This window comes from Trachypithecus francoisi, unplaced genomic scaffold (assembly GCF_009764315.1).
Source record: "Trachypithecus francoisi isolate TF-2019V2 unplaced genomic scaffold, Tfra_2.0 Lachesis_group17, whole genome shotgun sequence".
Lineage (NCBI taxonomy): Eukaryota > Metazoa > Chordata > Mammalia > Primates > Cercopithecidae > Trachypithecus > Trachypithecus francoisi.
Window position 1 is genome coordinate 12,049,575 of NW_022681462.1, and position 13,547 is coordinate 12,063,121.

At 42.3% G+C, this 13,547-nt stretch overlaps 1 protein-coding gene across 11 annotated transcripts in view; it reads left to right on the forward strand.

The window, feature by feature from the left end:
• Positions 1-12,788, forward strand: part of LOC117099702 (WD repeat-containing protein 35) — a 124,627-nt gene extending 111,839 nt beyond the window's left edge. For 7 of the 11 annotated variants that reach the window (XM_033239176.1, XM_033239170.1, XM_033239169.1 and 4 more), the window contains 2 exons: positions 11,748-11,988; positions 12,323-12,473. In XM_033239176.1, the coding sequence (XP_033095067.1) occupies positions 11,748-11,988; positions 12,323-12,473 (392 nt within the window). Of the gene's footprint in view, positions 1-11,747; positions 11,989-12,322 lie in introns of all 11 variants that reach the window. The other 4 variants (XM_033239171.1, XM_033239172.1, XM_033239167.1 and 1 more) reach the window with 2 other exon arrangements.
• Positions 12,789-13,547: the final 759 nt, after the last annotated feature.

The following is a 13,547-nucleotide window of genomic DNA, read 5'->3' on the forward strand; positions in this document are numbered from 1 at the left end:
TGTTTTGTTCAGACCATCTGAACATAGTGTGGCCATGGCACGCAGACTGAGAGGTGCAATTCAAGCTAAACATCCCCTTAGGGGACCAATTAATAATGATTCCATAGGAATCGTGCAGCACCTCTACCTGCTCTGCAATGCAATCTTCTTAAACAAGTATGTTCATTTTTTCTGGCCAGGTTCAATTTTGTTTACAAATAGGTTTTTGAGGGCGGGATGCCTCAATTATAGGAGCAGATTTATTATGGTAAATACTGAAATCAGTAAGTATGTGTAACTACATCATAGAGTGATTACATCTAGGCATTATTGCCAGCCAAGATTGATAAAGATGCCCAATAAGTATAATTGTTCCCTGTGTCAGCCCTTATTGAAGGAATACTCATGGCAATGGTGATCACTGCTATCATAACTACCATTAAATTACTCATTGTGACTGGTTGTCCCGCTTTCCTCAGGTTTTCTTCCGCCATCTGTGACAGCTTCTTGATCTGTCCCCCGTGGGTGGCTGTGTTCGACGGGTGTTGCTTGTGACAGTTGGGGTCCTCCTCTCCTCAGTGTCAGTCTTGACATTGCTGCAACCGGGGGGTCCTCGGGATCCTCCCGGAATCTCTCCCTCAGCATCTGGCTTATAAGGTTTCAGGTGTCTTGATGGTATCCAGATCGGCTGTTGATTTTGGCTTGGAGAAACACAAGCATAACCTTTATCCCAAATTATTATTTTACCTATTTCTCAACTTTTTGTTATCAGATCTCTCCACCAAACCAGTTGTTCTGCTTCTGTCTTTGCAGCTGGTTTCTGTAGATGCTGTTCAGCTGCTGATAACATCTGGCCTTTGGGCAGGCTCAAAAAATTTAAAGTTAATAATGCTAGATTCAGTTGTGTATGGGCTGTTCCATAATCCCTATTTCTCCCCCTTTTTTGTTTTTGTCATCAATTGTTCATCTGTATGAAATCGTAACTGAGCATTTTCAATTAACTGTGTAGAATGAACCATGTTTGAAGAATCAGAAATCACATTAAAAGGCATGTCAAAAGCAGTCAATATCTCAATCACAGCTACAAGCTTCGCTTTTTGAACTGAAGTATAGGGCGTCTGGAAAACTTTACCTTTTGATCCAGAATAAGAAGCTTTACCGGCCGGGCGCGGTGGCGCAAGCCTGTAATCCCAGCACTTTGGGAGGCCGAGACGGGCGGATCACGAGGTCAGGAGATCGAGACCATCCTGGCTAATACGGTGAAACCCTGTCTCTACTTAAAAATACAAAAAACTAGCCGGGCGAGGTGGCGGGCGCCTGTAGTCCCAGCTACTCGGGAGGCTGAGGCAGGAGAATGGCGTAAACCCGGGAGGCGGAGCTTGCAGTGAGCTGAGATCTGGCCACTGCACTCCAGCCTGGGTGGCAGAGCAAGACTCCGTCTCAAAAAAAAAAAAAAAAAAAGCTTTACCATTACTAGACCCATCTGTAAAACAATGAAAATGCTTAGCAGGCTGCAGGTTGTTGATCACAGGAATTGTAAATGCAAATTGTTCACAGTCTTGCTCAGCTAAGGGGATAGTAAAGAAACAGTCTTGGCCGGGCGCGGTGGCTCAAGCCTGTAATCCCAGCACTTTGGGAGGCCGAGACGAGATGGAGACCATCCTGGCTAACATGGTGAAACCCCGTCTCTACTAAAAAATACAAAAAACTAGCCGGGCGACGTGGTGGGCGCCTGTAGCCCCAGCTACTCGGGAGGCTGAGGCAAGAGAATGGCGTGAACCTGGGAGGCGGAGCTTACAGTGAGCTGAGATCCGGCCACTGCACTCCAGTCTGGGTGGCAGAGCGAGACTCTGTCTCAAAACAAAACAAAACAAAACAAAACAAAAACAAACAAAAAAGAAACAGTCTTTTAAATCTATGACAATTAAAGGCCAATTTTTTGGAATTATAGTAGAAGGCAATCCTGGCTGTAATGCTCCCATAGTTTGTGAAACTGAATTGATGGCTGTTAAGTCAGTTAACATTCTCCATTTACCTGATTTTTTTCTTAATTACACAAACTAGAGAATTCCAAGGGGAAAATGTTGGAGCTGTGTGCCCATTTTCTAATTGTTTAGTAACTAATTTCTCTAAAGCCTCCAGTTTCTCTTTACTTAGCGGCCATTGTTCTATCCATTAACCATTTTAAAGGTAGAGGTTCTGGAGGCTTAACAATGGCTGCCATCAAAAATGATATATCTTTGGCGGGAACTTTGTCTTTCTGCTTGAAGCAGTTCTTTCAAACCTTGCACATTTTTTTTCTGGTCCCATACCAGGGACATACCCCATTTCTTGCATTATATGCTGACTTTGAGGGCTATATAATTGTTCTGGAATTAGAACTTGTGATCCCCATTGTTGTAATAAATCTCTCCCTCATAAATTTATAGGCACAGAAGTTATAATTGGTCGAATAGTCCCAGGTTGTCCATCAGGCCCTTCACAATGCAAAATATAACTACTTATACTACAGGGGCTTTACCAACTCCAACTATGTAAAATTGAGCGGGTAGAATTGGCCACGTGGACGGCCAGTGCTGTAGAGAAATGATTGAAATGTCTGCTCCTGTATCTACCAAACCTTTAAATTTTTTCCCTGAATAGTTATTTCACAGGTAGGATGTTTAGATCAGTAATTTGATTTTTGATTTACCCAGTAAGCTGTCTTATTTATTTGTGCTTCCAAATCCTCCTGTTCATTTAATTTCACTTTTCCCCATTTCCACATACGGCACAATCAGGAGCTGTGCTATGTGCTCTCCTGGCTCTGCTTTCCAGGGAACAGAAGTAGATATAACAATTTGAATTTCACCATTGTAATCTGAATCAATGACTCCTGTATGTATTTGTACCCCTTTTAAACTTAAACTAGACTTTCCTAAAAGTAATCCTATTGTGCCTGCTGGCAAGAGTCCACAGACTCCTGTTGGGACCCTTTGCGGGAGTTCCCCAGGCAGAAGACTCACAGCTTTTGTGCAGGATAAATCTACTGTGGCACTACCGGCTGTGGTGGGGGACAGACATTGTACAGGGGTGAGGGAATGGCCTGAGCTGGAAATGCCCCGATTTGGAATGGGGCCCGGGACGGGCCCCTCATTGTGTTTCCCAAAATTGGGTCCCCATCTTTATCAAACTTAGAGTGACACTGAGTAGCCCAATGTTTTCCGTTTTTACATTTTGGACATATTTCAGTCTCAGCAGTTTTCTTTCTTCCCCTATCTGGTGGCTTGACTCACTGATTTTTTCTACATTTTTTTTTAGTATGACGGTGCTTCCCACAGTTAAAACAAGCTCCAGGAAATAGAGTATTTCCTTTATCCACTCTTAGTCCTGCCATTTCTTGTGCTAGCAGAGTAGCCTTATGCAGATTACTTCTGATACCATCACAGGCCTTGATATAATCAATTAAATGTGCTTTCCCTCTGATAGGTTGCAGAGCAGCCCAGCAATCAGGATTAGCATTGTCGAAGGCTAGTAACTGCAGCACTATATCCTGAGCAGCCAAATCTACAATCACCTTTTTAAGAGACTCCTGTAACCGAGCTATAAAATCCACGTATGGTTCTTTTGGTCCCTGTTTTATAGCACAAAAGGAAGGGTATTGTTCTCCACATGAAGTGATTTTTTTCCCAAGCTCTAATGCACACTCCTCTAAGCGGTTCTGTGGCATCATCCTGCATGACCAGTTGTGCATCTAAACCAGCCCAGCTGCCAACCCCCAAAAGTTGGTCTGTAGTTATATTAATTTGAGGTTGAGCCTGGGCATTGTGAGCAGCCTGAATGGAAGCTTCATCTGCCCACCAAATTTTAAATTTTAAGAACTGAGCAGGAGTTAGACAAGCTCGAGTAAGAGTGTCCCAGTCAGTAGGAATCATCTGACTGGAAACAGCAACATTCTTTAACAGTCCCATTACAAAAGGAGAACCTGGTCCATACTGATTTATAGCTTGTTTAAATTCTTTGAGTAATTTAAAAGGAAAAGCCTCAAATGTAACTGTGATATTTCCCTGTTGTTCTAGGGTGTGTATTCTAACAAGGAACTGCCAAGCCTCTAAATCACCCTCTCGTCTAGCTTGCTGAATTCCTGCCTGAATAGAACTAAGAGTGGTCGCTTGAGGCGCTGCTCGAACAGTCACTGGGGCAACTACTTTTTGCCCAGTGTCCTCTGGAAAAGAAAGATTTGGAGGGTCATTTTCTTCAAAATAATAATGAGCGGGTGCAGAAGGGTAGGGATGAACCTCTCCCTCCTTTACAGCTTTAGCTTTAGCTGTCAATAAACTTGCTCTGTAACCTCTTCTGTTACTTCATTATACTGTCCTTCCTCCTCCTCATCAATGTGAAAACCAAGGTGGAACAAACCACAGCCAACACTTGTCACATTGTTACTCTTAAAGGCATTCTTTTTTTTTTTTTTTTTTTTTTTTTTTTTTTTTTTTGAGGCGGAGTCTCGCTCTGTCGCCCAGGCTGGAGTGCAGTGGCCGGATCTCAGCTCACTGCAAGCTCCGCCTCCCGGGTTTACGCCATTCTCCTGCCTCAGCCTCCCGAGTAGCTGGGACTACAGGCGCCCGCCACCTCGCCCGGCTAGTTTTTGTATTTTTAGTAGAGACGGGGTTTCACCGTGTTAGCCAGGATGGTCTCGATCTCCTGACCTCATGATCCGCCCGTCTCGGCCTCCCAAAGTGCTGGGATTACAGGCTTGAGCCACCGCGCCCGGCCTCTTAAAGGCATTCTTAAACCATGATGCTTCTGAGCTCCCCTTCTTACCACAGGGATTGCTTTAAGGGTACTTGGGTGTCCTCCAGCTAGTTCCATGTTCTCCAGCCGTCGCTCCGGTGACCCTTCAACCTGGATTCAAGCCCCCACGATGGACGCCACTTGCTGAGACCAGCTTGGTTGGGAAGACCCTAACCCAGTGGCGCTAGAGGAATTAAAGACACACACACAGAAATGTAGAGGTGTGAAGTGGGAAATCAGGGGTCTCACAGCCTTCAGAGCTGAGAGCCCCGAATAGAGATTCACCCATGTATTTATTAACAGCAAGCCAGTCATTAGCATTGTTTCTATAGATATTCAATTAACTAAAAGTATCCCTTATGGAAAACAAAGGGATGGGCTTGAAATAAAGGGATGGGTCTGGCTAGTTATTTAAAGCAGGAACATGTGCTTAAGGCACAGATTGCTCATGCTATTGTTTGTGGTTTAAGAATGCCTTTAACTTGCCCTCATTCCAGTAGACCTACAACCTACCAACGTGGGTGTTATGGCCATCATGAACATGTCACAGTGCTGCAGAGATTTTGTTTATGGTCAGGTTTGGGGCCTGTTTATGACCAGATTTTGGGGGGCCTATTCCCAACATTCATGAAACAAAATTTATACATTTTTAAAAATTATACTTTAAGTTCTGGGTACATGTGCAGAATGTGCAGGTTTGTTACATAGGTATACACATGAGATGGTGGTTTGCTGCACCCTTCAACCTGTCATCTACATTGGGTATTTCTCCTAATGCTATCACTCCCCCAGCCCCCTACCCCCAAAGGGGCCCCAGTGTGTGATGCCTTGCCCGTGTGTCTGTGTGTTCTCATTGTTCAACTCTCACTTATGAGTGAGAATCTGTGGTGTTTGGTTTTCTGTTCTTGTGTTAGTTTGCTGAGAATCTTGGTTTCTAGCTTCATCCATGTCCCTCCAAAGGACATGAATGCATCCTTTTTTATGGCTGCATAGTATTCCATAGTGTATATGTGCCACATTTTCTTTATCCAGTCTATCATTGATGGGCATTTGGGTTGGTTCCAAATCTTTACTATTGTGAACAGTGCTGCAATAAGCATACATGTGCTTGTGTCTTTATAGTAGAATGATTTATAATCCTTTGGGTATATACCCAGTAATGGGATTGCTGGGTCAAATGGTGTTTCTAGTTCTAGATCCTTGAGGAATCGCCACACTGTCTTCCACAATGGTTGAACTAATTTACACTCCCACCAACAGTGTAAAAGTGTTCCTATTTCTCTACATCCTCTCTAGCATCTGTTGTTTCCTGACTTTTCAATGATCACCATTCTAACTGGTGTGAGATGGTATCTCAATGTGGTTTTGATTTGCATTTCTCTAATGACCAGTGATGAGCTTTTTTTCATATGTTTGTTGGGTGCAAAAATGTCTTCTTTGGAGAAGTGTCTGTTCATATCCCTTGCCCACTTTTTGATGGGGTTATTTGCTTTTTTCTTGTAAATTTAAGTTCTTTGTAGATTCTGGATATTAGCCCTTGGTCAGATGGGTAGATTGCAGAAGTTTTCTCCCATTCTGTAGGTTGCCAGTTCACTCTGTTGATAGTTTGTTTGCTGTGCAGAAGCTCTTTAGTTTAGTCAGATCCCATTTTTCTGTTTTGGCTTTTGTTGCCACTGCTTTTGGTGTTTTAGTCACGAAGTCTTTGCCCATGCCTATGTCCTGAATGATATTGCCTAGGTTTTCTTCTAGGGTTTTTATGGTTTTAGGTCTTATGTTTAAGTCTTTGATCCATCTTGAGTTAATTTTTGTATAAGGTGTAAGGAAGGGATCCAGTTTCAGCTTTCTGCGTATGGCTAGCCGGTTTTCCCAACATCATTTATTAAATAGGGAATCCTTTCCCCATTTCTTGTTTCTGTCAGGTTTGTCAAAGATCAGATGGTTATAGATGTTTGGCATTATTTCTGAGGCCTCTGTTCTGTTCCATTGGTCTATAGATCTGTTTTGGTGCCAGTACCATGCTGTTTTTGTTACTGTAACCTTGTAGTATAGTTTGTAGTCAGGTAGAGTGATGCCTCCAGCTTTGTTCTTTTTGCTTAGGATTGTCTTGGCTATGCAGGCTCTTTTCTGGTTCCATATGAAATTTAAAGGATTTTTCTTATTCTCTGAAGAAAGCCACTAGTAGCTTGATTGGGATAGCATTGAATCTGTAGATTACTTTGGGCAGTATGGCCATTTTGATGATATTGATTCTTCCTCTCTATGAGCATGGAATGTTTTTCCATTTGTTTGTGTCCTCTCTTATTTTGTTGAGCAGTGGTTTGTAATTCTCCTTGAAGAGGTCCTTCACATACCTTGTAAATTGTATTCCTAGGTATTTTATTCTCTTTGTAGCAATTGTGAATGGGAGTTCACTTATGATTTGGCTCTCCGTTTGTCTATTATTGGGGTAGAGGAATGCTTGTTATTTTTGCACATTGATTTTATTTCTCCTTTGCTTATGAAGCTTAGTTTGACTGGATATGAAATTCTGGGTTGAAAATTCTTTGAGAATGTTGAATATTGGCCCCCACTCTCTTCTGGCTTGTAGGGTTTCTGCTGAGAGATCTGCTGTTAGTCCGATGGGCTTCCCTTTTTGGGTAATCCAACCTTTCTCTCTGGTTGCCCTTAACATTTTTTCCTTCATTTCAACCTTGGTGAATCTGACAATATGTGTCTTGGGGTTGCTCTTCTCAAGGAGTATCTTTGTGGTGTTCTCTGTATTTCCTGAATTTGAATGTTGGCCTGCCTTGCTAGGTTGGGGAAATTCTCCTGGATAATATCCTGAAGAGTGTTTTCCAGCTTGGTTCCATTCTCCCCATCACTTTCAGGTACACCAATCAAATGTAGATTTGGCCTTTTCACATAGTCCCATATTTCTTGGAGGCTTTGTTCATGTCTTTTCACTCCTTTTACTCTAATCTTGTTTTCTTGCTTTATTTCATTGAGTTGATCTTCAGTCTCTGGTATCCTTTCTTCTGCTTGATCAATTTGGCTATTGATACGTATGCTTCACAAAGTTTTCATGCTGTGTTTTTCAGCTCCATCAGGTCATTTATGTTCTTCTCGAAACTGGTAATTCTAGTTAGCAATTCGTCTAACCTTTTTTCAAGGTTCTTAGCTTCCTTGCATTGGGTTAGAACATGCTCCTTTAGCTGGGAGGAGTTTGTTATTACCCACCTTCTGAAACCTGCTTCTGTCAGTTAATCAAACTCATTCTCCATCCAGTTTTGTTCCCTTGCTGGTGAGGAGTTGTGATCCTTTGTAGGAGAAGAGGCATTTTGGTTTTTGGAATTTTCAGCCTTTTTGCGCTGGTTTCTCCCCATCTTCATGGATTTATCTACTTTTGGTCTTTGAGGTCAGTGACCTGCGGATGGGGTCTCTGAGTTGGACATCCTTTTTGTTGATGTTGATGCTATTCCTTTCTGTTTGTTAGTTTTCCTTCCAACAGTCAGGCCCCTCTGCTACAGGTCTGCTGGAGTTTGCTGGAGGTCCACCAGTGGAGGCTGCAGACCAGCAGAGATTGCTGCCTATTCTTCCTTTGGAAGCTTTGTCCCAGAGGGGCACCTGCCAGATGCCAGCCAACGCTCTCCTGTATGTGGTCTCTGTCGGCCCCTACTGGGAGGTGTCTCCTAGTCAGGACACACGGGGGTCGGAGACACACTGAGGAGGCAGTCTGTCCCTTATCAGAGTTCGAACGCGGTGCTGGTTGATCCGCTGCTGTTTTCAGACCTGCCGGGTAGGGACATCTAAGTCTGCTGAAGCTGTGCCCACAACCGCCCCTTCCCCCAGGTACTCTGTCCCAGGGAGGTGGAAGTTTTATCTATAAGTCCCTGATTGGGGCTGCTGGCTTTTTTTCAGCGTTATCCTGCCCAGAGAGGAGGCAGTCTGGCTGCAGGGGCCTTGCCGAGCTGGGGTGGGCTCCGCCCAGTTTCAACTTCCCAGCAGCTTTGTTTACACTGTGAGGGTGAAACCACCTACTCAAGCCTCAGCAATGGTGGATGCCCCTTCCTCCACCAAGCTCAAGCATCCCAGGTTGAGCTCAGTCTGCTGTGCTAACGAGACTTTCAAGCCTGTGAATCTTGAGCTTACTGGGCTCCGTGGGGGTGGGACCTGCTGAGCCAGACCACTTGGCTCCCTGGCTTCAGCCCCCTTTCCAGGGGAGTGAACGGTTCTGTCTCGCTGGTGTTCCAGGCGCCACTGGGGTATGAAAAAAAACTCCTGCAGCTAGCTTAGTGTCAGCCCAAACGGCTGCCCAGTTTTGTGCTGGAAACCCAGGGCCCTGGTGGCGTGGGCACCGGAAGGAATCTCCTGGTCTGCAGGTTGCGAAGACTGTGTTAAAAGTGCTGGGCTGGAGTGCATGGTACAATCCCTAATGGCTTCCCTTGGCTGGGAGAGGGATTTCCCCATCCCCTTGCACTTCCCAGGTTAGGTGACTCCCCACCCTGCTTTGGTTCATCCTCCTTGGGCTGCACCCACTGTCCAATCAGTCCCAATGAGATGAACCTGGTACCTCAGTTGGAAATGCAGAAATCACCCACCTTTGCGTCGATCTTGCTGGGAGCTGTTCCTATTCAGCCATGTTGCCAGCCAAGGTCAACTTTTTTTTTTTTTTTTTTTTTTTGAGACAGAGTCTTGCTCTGTCGCCCTGGCTGGAGTACAGTGGCGCAATCTCGGCTCACTGCAAGCTCTGCAAGGTCAACTTTTTTAGATCCCACATATGAGTGAGAACATGTGATATTTGTCAGAAATGTCCATTTTAGAAATCACTTGTGTATCTGTGTTTCTAAAGATTTGTAGTTTTCTTCTTGCTGGCTCTAAACGTTTATTTTTCAGTTTATTCCTAACATTAACAATGTTAATGATAACATTGTTGTCATTAACAATGTTAATGATAACATTGTTGTCATTAACAATGAGGTTGTAAATTTTTTTTCTAATTGGTTATTACATATAAAAATTATTTTTCTATTTTTGTTTATTTTATAACTGACCTTCATTTAGTTTTGACTAGTATATGATATAAATTATACACTGTTTAAAATAGCTGTATCGTATTCAATTTATACACTATTTTTAGACTTAAAAGAACAGTTAGATCTTTAACTTGAGATGCTTCACCTACTGGGTGAAGATCTCTATATGCCTCATTTTTTTTTTCTCAGTGGTAAAATGATCTGAAACAATATATGACCTGTAAAGTATTACCCTTGAACCTATTATGCTTTGGATATGAAATTAGAGGATACGGTTTATTATAACTGAATGATTACATTCTATATACATTTCTTCTACTAAACTTTGTTGTAAATACTTGACCCCAGAACCAGTTTATAGGATTCTGATTGTAAAACACACGAATATATTGTTTTAAGCTTGTTTTATGAAATTTTTGATATACTATAACGAAGTATTTTTAAGATTCCAAGGTCTAGAGAAGAAAAAGATACAAATTGATTATGAATCTAATGTCAAGTCTAATACTGTCTTAATATTAAATCGAATATTAAGTCTGCATTTTTTTATTATACTTTAAGTTCTGGGGTACCTGTGCAGAACGTGCAGGTTGTTACATAGGTATACATGTGCCATGGTGGTTTGCTGCACCCATCAGCCGTCATCTACATTAGGTATTTCTCCTAATGCTAACCCTCCCCTAGTCCCCCACCCCCAACAGGCCCAAGTCTACAGTGCATTTTTTTTTTTTTTTTTTTTTTTTTGAGGCGGAGTCTCGCTCTGTCGCCCGGACTGGAGTGCAGTGGCCGGATCTCAGCTCACTGCAAGCTCCGCCTCCGGGTTTACGCCATTCTCCTGCTCAGCCTCCGAGTAGCTGGGACTACAGGCGCCGCCACCTCGCCCGGCTAGTTTTTGTATCTTTTTTTTTTTTTTTTTTTTTTTTTTTTTTTTTTTTTTTTTGAGGCGGAGTCTCGCTTTGTCGCCCGGACTGGAGTGCAGTGGCCGGATCTCAGCTCACTGCAAGCTCCACCTCCCGGGTTTACGCCATTCTCCTGCCTCAGCCTCCCAAGTAGTGGGACTATAGGCGCCCGCCACCTCGCCGGCTAGTTTTTGTATTTTTAGTAGAGATGGGGTTTCACCATGCTAGCCAGGATGGTCTCGATCTCCTGACCTCGTGATCCGCCGTCTCGGCCTCCCAAAGTGCTGGGTTACAGGCTTGAGCCACGCACCCGGCTAGTTTTTGTATCTTTAGTAGAGACGGGGTTTCACCGTGTTAGCCAGGATGGTCTCGATCTCCTGACCTCGTGATCCGCCCGTCTCGGCCTCCCAAAGTGCTGGGATTACAGGATTGAGCCACCGCGCCCGGCCGCATTTTAAAGAAAGATTTTTATCTCCAGTATAATTGCAAATAAGATGCTGTAACTCGAATTGTCTGAACTGACAACTTGGAGACTCATTTTCACAAAATCCTATTGTTTCAGTGAGACAAACGACAAAATCAGTAATACAAAAGCAATAATCTGTCCAGAGAAACACAAAGAAAAAAACATATTATTTTATACTGTTTTGCTTATATTGTTTTGTTTTTTTTTTTAACAAAAGGAAACCTGGTATTATCTTGCAGTTTATGATTAACATAGTGTAATACTCATTTGCTGTTTCTGAAGTGCCACAGAAATTTCTAACATAAATTGAAGAAAAATTGACACCAAAATTTTGTGTGTGTGTGTGTGTGTGTGTGTGTGTGTGTTTCTGAGCTGGCACAGCCATGTGTAGCATTTGGTAGCATCTTTTCACAGGATGAGCTGTTAGCCAGCTTCACAGACCCTTGGATATCATGTAGCTTAGTTCCTCCTCCTGGTGCTCCCATCTCTCAACACTGTTTGCTTTCAGTTTGTTCATGCAAGTTCAACGAAAACACCTTAACTTAGATTCTTCTTTATGCATGTTCATAATATCATAATAATTATTTTTAAAAACCCAAATTGTCCTGTTTTTCTTAGCTCTTCATCTGAAAGACTATGAAGACATCATCCCTCCTGTGGAGATCTACTCTCTGCTAGCACTCTGCGCATGCGCCAGCAGAGCCTTTGGGACTTGTTCAAAAGCTTTCATTAAACTTGAATCTTTAGAGACCCTCAGTTCAGAACAGAAACAGCAGTATGAAGACCTCGCTTTAGAAATATTCACCAAACATGCTCCAAAAGATAACAGAAAACCTGAATTGGGCAGCCTTATGGAAGGGTAGGCTAATTTTAATTAGTGGATGTCATTCTACCTTATTAGAAGCTTGGGTTTCTACGTGTACAATGTTTAATGTAGGAAGTAAAGCGCTAAATTTTGAAGCAATTCACATTACCATTATACCCTATTTTATTTATTCTTACAAGTGTATTCATGCTTTTATTTTTTCATTGTAAGAAAGGTTTTTTCTTGAAAAAACTTTTTTAAATAAAAGTATTTGACATTAATCTTGGAATTTTTATTCTTTAGGTTTTTTTAAGTGCATTAAATAAATTAAGTTAGACTAATGAGAAGTTTTAAAGTATAATGAATTGTGTCTCCCCTTGTTTTACAGTGGAGAAGGGAAACTGCCAACATGCGTTGCCACAGGAAGCCCGATCACTGAGGATCAGTTCTGGATGTGCAGTGTATGCAAGCATGGTGTCCTTGCTCAGGAAATAAGCCACTACAGCTTCTGTCCCTTATGCCATAGTCCAGTGGGATAAAGGAATGATAAACGGTATATAACCGTAAAATATAGGTAACATCAATAAATGGCTATATGCTGTATGTGTAATAAGGTTTATTTCTACGAGTTTTGTATGAAAATAAGCCTCATTATTTATAGTTGAATTTTTGCACAAAATACATGTTAATAAAATAATTTTTTAAGGCAATACAACTGTGAAATAATAAGGCTGATTTTCATATAAATGTATGAAAATCAACCATATTTTCTGTCTCCCTCTCTCTTTTGTCTATCTTGTATTTGGTTACATGATACCATGGGAATATTCCAAATAAATATTTTTCTCACAGTGTCAAGGTAACTGAATTCGTTAAAAATGTTGAAGGGAGTGGAGAGTGGGGGAGGCATGGGAGTGAGGCAAAGTTGAATTTAGAGAATTTTTATAACCCATGTTACAAGGAAGTTAAACAATTGTAATAGTGAAATGAGCTTTCTCTGTAGCCATAGTTAATTAAATAAGCGTTGAATGTCTTCTTTTTTTTTTTTTTTGAGACAGAGTCTCGCTCTGTCGCCCAGACTGGAGTGCAGTGGCCGGATCTCAGCTCACTACAAGCTCCGCCTCCTGGGTTCACGCCATTCTCCTGCCTCAGCCTCCCGAGTAGCTGGGACTACAGGTGCCCGCCAACTCGCCCGGCTAATTTTTTGTATTTTTTAGTAGAGACGGGGTTTCACCGTGTTAGCCAGGATGGTCTCGATCTCCTGACCTCGTGATCCGCCCGTCTCGGCCTCCCAAAGTGCTGGGATTACAGACTTGAGCCACCGCGCCCGGCCGAATGTCTTCTTTATTATATATTCAGAAGTGAGGCGATGGCATTTTAAGACATTTTTTTGCAATCTAAATTGTTTCTAATAGCCCTATTCTTCTATTTTAAAACCTGTCCTTTTAGTTTCATTCAAGAGATGGCATTTGGAATTTACACTTTCATATGATTGTGCAGAAAACTTGGCTCTATTTATAATGAAAATAACAAACAAAAATATCCATTTTGTAGTTATAGCTTCTATTGAAACATTGTCACTAAGCTGGACCCTTCATTTACACAAGTATTGT